Here is an 8556-nt window from a genome sequence, read left to right as displayed (position 1 = left end):
ACACATCAGGGTGTGAGTCATACACTTCACAGTGCCAGAGATTATGAACGTTTTGGAATGATTTCCATGACAGGCCTGTATCAAATCATTATGTAATGTACATTTCCCAAATGTGTTCTATTATTCGTATTCTAATCATTTATAGAATGCTGGAATCTCCAATCCCTGAATGAGTAAGCATTCTATCATTTCCGGTTCCCTCATCTCAAAATCATCGATTTTTGTATTTTTGGTTAGAAGTCTGAAATAAGGTCTGTGGTTAACACAAGCTGAAGAGATTTGAACTTTGTGTTCTACAGTAAATACCCCACTGGTGAAAGTGTTAACATTCTTTGTGTAAAGAAAACAGAACAAGTGTCTAAATGAGACGTCATCATGCACCAAACATTAGCTTAGTTTAGCGGTTCTAGTGATTGCATTTACGCTTCTAAAATCATAAAGTGGTGTTAATGTTGAGATTGTCATGCTGAACAAAACATGTAAATATCATGCACGTGTGTTTGCCACAGAGATCATTTTCTGCAATATACCAAAATCCAATGTTGAGAGACCCATTGCGATGCTTCCGGGTCGGCCTCCAGAAATATGTCATCCATGCGTCACTTTATTGTGTTCATTACATCATCTAACCAAATGATCGAACAGGCAGTTACATTTACCTCCGTTTTTTTTTTTATCATTTCACGATAGTAAAACTACATAAGGTTCTGTTGACACAGAAAAGTACCTAGAACATCTGGAATGAATCATTCAGCTGGGATGATAACGTTTATTTTATCAAACAAACGTTGATTTTTTCATAAAAATAATCATTTAGCCTATAGGTCACCTATTGTGCAAAATCCACTTTTTCCCCTCTGTGTAAAGAGACTGAGAGTTTCAGAGACAAAGACCCCCTCTCTTTTTATCCTGATCCATCTTTATAAAAACCTGTCTGAAAATGAGCTGATCAGATTTTGGTCACTTTGTGATGTCACAATGCTTTTTTGGTTGTGCAACCATTAGCCAATAACCAACCAAGGTAACATGTTTTGTATCTGAGACCTATAATCTATTGTTGAACAAGAGAATAATAGGGGACCTTTAAGCATAACAAAATGATGGTAATCATGTTTTCCTTGTTTATACCTCATGCATTGATCAAAACCCCCAAAAGCTATATCTTCCTCTAAAAAATACTGGCAAACTCTAAACAGTGTCTAAACCTCTTTATTTCTAACACACACATTAGTGAAACTTTTAGGCTAGTGATTAATTGATAGCAAACGGTTTCATCATGGATAAATGCTGAATATTATGCAAAATCCTGTATACTTGGGCATTTTCAGGAAATAGACAGAGTCATAAACACAACTGCAGTTTATTAAATCCAATATACCCTACCACATCATCCAATATATCAACCTGCTGCCATCCAGCGTTCTCATCATGTGAACTTTGACTCTGAGTGAAGCTTTTGAGTCTAATGTGTTGTGGCAGAAAGATAATGGCCTCCATCTTTGTCTATTAAGACAGCACTGCAGTCAGTAAGCATGCTAGTTTCAACAGAGGTCTCTGCTACATAATACATAGACATTTTTGACAAAACGTAAAACTCTTCACGTTCTGTTGATAATGTGTTTTAATGTTATAGACTTCAATTCTGGGACAAACAGTATATTACACAAGTTACCCTTTAAAAAAACAAACATTTTACGAGTGTTTGGCTTTTTCCGCTCTGGCCATCACCTCCATCAGTCATGACTGGTGAACTCACCAAAGTCATTATTGAGACCTGGGAACAGGGTTTCATCGCTGACAATACACTGGGGCTGAAAATATGAGCACTCGGGTGATGGGATGTGACTCTAATGAGCCGCCTCATCAGGAAATGCTCAAGACTGTGATCAGAACAGTGAAGGATTGTGGGAGATGCTGCTGGTGACAGGTTGCAAACAAGCTGAGAGTCAACAAACCTGTAGTTATTAGTCTGGTACCAACTCAGAGTCATATAGTGAATCCGGAAATGCTGAGCAGAGGCGAGCCGTGACTTTTATACCTAGGCCCTCTGACACCCCCCTTCCCTCGAAAAAAAGAAAAAAAATAGCCTATACTTCAGCGGAATATCAAAACAACGGCCCGGGGTGCAAAAGGCATCAATGAAAGCGCAAACCTCTACCACACAAAACAACACCTGTAAATAACCCAATTTGTGTTCTTTGAAATTGAAAAGGATATTGCATTGTGTTTGTTACTTTCGTTGCAGTTGTTTATATGTCGTGACTTTTATACCTAAAAAAAGAAGAGTTATTACGTCACAGCGTATACTTCAGCGGAATATCAAAACGGTATAATGCTTATTAACACAAGTTATGCTAATGGTCCAAATTGCCCAACATATGCAAGTTAGCACCCAGCAGTTTATATGTGCTGGAGACCCTACTATACATTTCTAACATAACACTTTGGGGAACTCAACATGAGCTGGCAACCTGGATATCTTTCTGTATCTGGCTTAACTAACCCTCACAACGTGAGCCGTGATGATGTGCAGATCTGATCAAGTACATTCAAATGAATGTGTTGCTTCAACACATCAGTATGAAATAGAATATAATACTCTTTATTCATGCTCTAGGGGAAATAACACATTACCTGGGTGCAGGCCTACTTTCATATCTATAGCAACACGGGGCATGCATACAACCCAACACATAAGGGAATATATGATAAGAATGGGCTATATATTAATATTTCACAAATAAGTCTGAATTATACAGCTTTACATATTATATTCTGTATTTATATGTATCTGTGTAGAAAAAATACATCGCCTTGGTATTTCCATCACTTTTCATGACTAAGTCATCACAGGACAACATTTCAACACGAGTAAAGGTTAACTTTGCATTTGGCTGACGAGAAAAAAACATCCACATAAAAGTCACGGAAGACTTGGACATAAAAATATAGGTAAAAATGTTCTGTAGAAGGTCTACTCAAAGCTTGTTTGTGCACATGGTGATATTGAAAAGATTCCCTAAATCAGTAACCACCCAATCACAAGCAGCATCATCAAAGGCCTAATGCTCAGCTGGTCTGTCCCCTGGAGCTCTTCCACATACACATGCTTGTAAGATGAGGCTGTGCTTGTAAGACGTCCACCCCCCCTCAGGGATCCTCCCCCCGCTCTACGAGCTGCTGCTGAGTCTGCGGCGCAGCAGGGAGGCCGGCTTGCTCTCGCCGTCCTCTACGTCGCTTTCACATTGTCTCTGGAGGACAGAAACACAACAGTTGGATTTAAAATAAGGCACACTGTGTTTTCCTATCTGATAAAGCTTATAGTGAGGGCTGGCTCTTGGTGGGAGAGAAGCTCCATCTGTAGGGAACACAGGGATTTTAGACTTTGCAGAAAAACCTATAGAACACACTACAGAAGAGGGAAAACCCCAAAATGCGTAATTGGGCCTCTTTAAGGCCCCGTCCACACGGAGACGATATCAGTTGTATCCACTAACGTTCTCTATCGTATAGACCAGGGGTCACCAACCTTTTTTAGGATGAGAGCTACTTTCAAAAAATAAAACAAGTCGTGAGCTACTTCTACTCCTCTTTTTCTTTTTCTTTTTTGCAGTGTATATATTTAGCACATTTTTATATGCTTATATGCTTGTGTGCTGTTTGGGTCTGTGGGACCCGTGTGCAGTGTTTACTAAAAGAACATGTATTTAATTTAATTATTTTAACCTGCTTTATTTGGGGGTGGACCTCACATCCTCTAGGGCAGTGATTCTCAAACTTTTTCATACCAAGGACCACTCAACCAACAAAAAAAATCACTCGCGGACCACCTAACTCCACAAATATCCAACATCACATCGTTTTTCTAGAACAGATTACAAATCACTTTTTTAAATGTTAAAGTGAAATGCATCAATCTGGTGCACTTTGAGCCCAACATGAATTGATGGATACAGCTCTCAACACTCAGATGAAAGGGAGCTGTATACTTTTCAATAATCAAAACATCTTTAGAATATGATCTCAACAAATCATTTAAACTTGTTTATTCTTATCTTATGTTACCTAGTTGGCATTCTTTCTTTTTATTTATGCATATTTTACTAATCACTCCCCTTTTAAACTTTTTACTCTCCTATAGTACACATTGGAATGATTTCTTACTTTATCTATATTAAATAGATAACGGTGTGCTCTCTCTCCCTAGCTCTCTCTGGCTCACAGAGGCTGTGTGCTCCTCCGTGGCGATGAAGGCTTGCGTAAAAAAATAATTGTAGCCAACACGGTGCCCCGGATTCGGAGCCCGAATCCGATACACTTTGAAAACGGCTCCCAGAGTGGGTAGGTCTGGAAACAAAACGCTTGCGGCTCCGTGTGTACGCCCTATACGATCATAGCCTCACCAGTCAGTGATGATGCGTTTCGCCAACAACAATGGCGGATCACAGGGTTGCGTTCGTGCTCCAGACGCTACTGACCATGATACAGATGTTAGTGCAACATCTACAGCTCCTCGACCACAACCATCAGCAACAATAATAATATAATATAATAATAATAATAATATAATTAAAACTGCGGTCGCACTTGTGCGCGCAGTGATGAGCGGGCCCTCGCGTCCGTGCGCCTGTCGGGGAGGGCAGCCGGTCATCCCGGCGTCAAGCAGACGCGCGCGAGTCCTGGGAAATGAGCCGTTTGTCATTTCTATAATTTTCGCATCCCAGACTCCCAGGTCCTCCGGCAGCGACCCGGAAACAGATGTCGGCGCGCCGTCTCAAAGGAAAACAAATGTCTCTAAAGGGTCGTCGAGGATAAATTATCGAGGAGGCTGTCTGGAGGAGCCGTAACCGAGGATACACTGATTTAGAGGAGAGAGGAGAGAGGAGTGTCTCTAGAGGAGCTGTAACCGAGGGTACAAAGATGTAGAGGAGAGAGGAGAGAGGAGTGTCTCTAGAGCAGTGGTTCCCAAATGGTGTGCCGTGAGGCAAGTCCGGGTGTGCCGTGGGATTTTGTGACAACCATACGTTATTATTGCAATATACAACTACAACAAAAATAATAATTTTATTTTTATTTACTATATCAGTACTTTGTAGGTTTAAATGTACGTAATCTGTGCGATTTGCACATCCACATCTCCACGTGCAGTGCTGCATAAACATGGCTGAGTCAGCGATAACTCTCGAGGGGTGGAGGTATGCCCATTATTTTGAGTTCGTCCGAAGAATAGACAGGAATGTGACGGTGAGGTGCAAACTGTGTCCAGGCCAGAAGCTGTTATCCACTGCTGTAAACACCACGTGGTCAAACCTCAACAAACACCTGCAAAGAACACATGCTAAGGTGAAGCTACCGCACACGCTATTTGTTGTTTGTTTATATCACGTAGTCTGTTCTTCTTCTCTGTCTTCCGGTTGTTGCCTGTTTTGAATGACAAATACACACTACCGCCGCCTGCTGGTAAGGACAGTTATTGCCACTCACGCATGCGCAGTTCGTACGTGCTCGAGTAAAGTAACGAGTAAAGTAACGAGTTACTTTATGTAGATAGTAACGAAGTAGTGTAATATATTACTTTTTTTTAAAGTAATATGTAATATATTACATTTTTTTAGTAACGACCCCATCTCTGGAGTTGGCGTTCTCTACTCTGGTTTACATGAAGAACAACAGGAGGTCACGGGACTCACGGCTCTCTGTTGAACAGGACTTGCGAGTGGCCCTCTCCTCAGTGCCACCAAGGATTCAAAAATTCTGCGCGCCCCGACAGGCACATGTATCGCACTAATTTGTAAGTCGGAAAAATATTTACAATAGCACATGTTTCAATGCTGATTGCTGAAATGTTACATTTATAATTTGTAGTTTAGGACCATGGACAATGCAGCTTCCTTGCATTGACAGTTCTCTGTGCTGAATTTCTGCTGAGTTTCCTTTGCCTCATTTTTTATTTTGTGACCTGTCTGGTTTAAATGAGTGTGTTGCTGCTTTGATGAAGCCTAATTTGATAAAGTTTCAAATTAATTTCTGAAATATTTCGTTAATAAATATGTCATGAGTAATATAGTTGTCTTTGTCACATTTTATTTGGCATTAGTAAATAATTATGCACATTTACAGATATTTTACATGATATGAGTGATAACACGTGTTATAAGGGCTATTTTGCACAATAGGTGTGCCTTGAGATTTTACTTGACCTTTGGTGTGCCTTGGGCACAAAAGTTTGGGAACCACTGATCTAGAGGAGCTGTAACCGAGGATACACTGATTTAGAGGAGAGAGGAGTGTCTCTAGAGGAGCTATAACCGAGGGTACACTGAAGTATTCTCCTGAGACGATTTCAGCCAACAGTGATGTTTAAAAGAGGCGTGACGCATGGCTGGACTTCTGTCAACGAAGCACAGCTCTGCAAACTGTTCCCGTTGTGATTATAAGTTATTTGAGATGATCAAATGTGCATCAGACTTTCTGCCCTTTGCCGTTTGTTTACTCACTAATCACATGTCCCCTGGATGAACATCGTTGCTCAGCGCTACTGCTTGTTACTGTTGCTCAGATTGATCCCGCCCCTGCCCCCGCCTCCGACGTAAGCGTGACGTATGTGGTTCTTGCTTCAAAACCCAATTTTTTTTGGAGCTTGGTAAGAACCGGTTTTCGGGGAAAAGAGCCGGCTCCACTGCGGTGTGAACAGGAAAAACAGATCAGGCTCTATCTCCGAACCGGTGTAGGTACCATATGTGCTCGGCCTACCAGATTAGCTCGGGGTCCGTTACGCTTACCAATGACGTCAGGCATTGGCTGTACGGCAACCCACGAGGACATTTTACACGGCCAAATTCCGCAAAGAATATTAAAAAATAACAATCGACAGTGAATGTATGTTAGTGGAACTGTGTCAGGAAAGTGAAGTGATAATAATGTTATTGAAGAACTGAAATGCATAAAATATAAAGTTAATATGTTTACATGATTTTGATGTGCAATAAAACAACCAGAGAAGCGATCTGCAAGGAAACATAGCACACCGTGTCCTCATGCTCCTGTTTCACCTGCTTAATACAGGTTTCATCACTGCTACTGTGGTCACATCGGGGACCCGTAACATTTACAATAGTTGAGATGTGAAGGGGGTTATGTTTTTTGTCTGTGTTCTGGGTTCCTGCAGTTTTTTGAACAGACAGTACACACGTTCAGAGGATGAAGCTATTAACGTGCTGCTACCATAAACTGGCTGTAGCCCACAAACTGAAGCAGAATGATCAAGTTATAGTAAATAATAACAAACTCCAGTGTTAGAATCCCATAAATAAAATGACATGCAAATAGCATTTTCTTGGCTGTGGACTTGTACTCTACATAATTATGTTGAGCTCATGTTAATCTAATTCAATAAACAATAACTGCAATGAACAGATAGCATTTTCTGACTCTGATATGGTGTAATTTGGTAAATGATTCTGTGTTGAAAAATGTATATCTTTAAAAACTGCGTTGGTGTATGATCACATTTGATTTCTAATTTTAAATAAAAGGAAAGAAATTCACAGTTATTGTCAAACAGGAGTTAAATCCATTTCTCGCTTATTCTAAGAATGTATTTTACCATATTCATATTTAAATGATCGGGAAATTACATTGTAATGATAATAAATCACCTCCCTCGTTCAGATCAATGTCGATTGTTATTTTTTTATAATCTTTCGGAATATGGCCGTGTAAAATGTCCTCTTGGGTTGCCGTACAGCCAATGCGTGCCGTCGTAACAGACCCCGAGCTGATCTGGTAGGCCGAGCACCGGCCCTGGAACCGCGTTGGTGTGAATTGGGCATCAGAGACCAGAGGAGAGTCTGACACTCCTGCCTTTCTTCACAACTCCTTAAAGCATGCTGAAGGGGCCTGTGGTCAACTCTATGATCTGTTGTCAGTGTATTAGCCACATTTACAGAATAACCTGTAAGGTGTTCTGTGTCTGTATACCGGCAGTATGTGAAATAAAGAGCTCTCACCTCCAGAGGATCTGCCTCTGAGCGTCCCTTACACAGCAGATTCAACCGGACCAGCCGGTTACACATCCACACCATGTTGTAGGACATCTGGAGGGGGGGGGGGGGGGGGGGGGAGAGACAACGTTTTACAGTGTTCAGATAACGGTACCAGCAAACAAAAGTCTTTATCCAATCATTTCAGTCATTTATCCAACACCGTCCTTAAATCTCCAAACTTGTAAATTAAACATAGGGTTTGGATATGTGCCAGTCTGCTGTTCCACAGATCCTCTCCAAGTGTCATCACCAGTGACTCTTTCAGAAAAATCATTTTACAGCTGTGTCCTGGTGTTGTTTCAGAGGTTTTAAATAATGAATGAAGGTTTCCATGCTGTTCCAAATGCACCTAATATTGCCAAGCCTTCAGGAAGTGGTCCGGATGTTGAAGCACATTTTCATAAGGTCCAGATGGTGGTACTTCACTTCCAGGTCAGTCCATGACGGCATTGTGCCGAGAAAGACTTTTCCCATTCGCTTATATTGGGAAAGAGTCCTCTATTCATCCGTG

The 8556-nt window shown here is 41.0% G+C and overlaps 1 protein-coding gene across 2 annotated transcripts in view; it reads right to left on the bottom strand.

The window, feature by feature from the left end:
* Window positions 1-1341: 1341 nt before the first annotated feature.
* The window catches only part of si:dkey-240h12.4 (death-associated protein kinase 2), a 29294-nt gene continuing 22079 nt past the window's right edge, over window positions 1342-8556 (bottom strand). For both annotated transcript variants that reach the window (XM_034202174.1, XM_034202175.1), the window contains exons 11-12: window positions 8010-8096; window positions 1342-3251 (exon numbers count right to left, since the gene is read on the bottom strand). In XM_034202174.1, the coding sequence (XP_034058065.1) occupies window positions 3171-3251; window positions 8010-8096 (168 nt within the window). In that variant the 3' untranslated portion in view covers window positions 1342-3170. The remainder of the gene's footprint in view (window positions 3252-8009; window positions 8097-8556) is intronic.

Source organism: Gymnodraco acuticeps, unplaced genomic scaffold (assembly GCF_902827175.1).
Source record: "Gymnodraco acuticeps unplaced genomic scaffold, fGymAcu1.1, whole genome shotgun sequence".
Classification (NCBI taxonomy): Eukaryota; Metazoa; Chordata; class Actinopteri; order Perciformes; family Bathydraconidae; genus Gymnodraco; species Gymnodraco acuticeps.
This window is presented reverse-complemented; position numbering and strand designations above follow the sequence as displayed.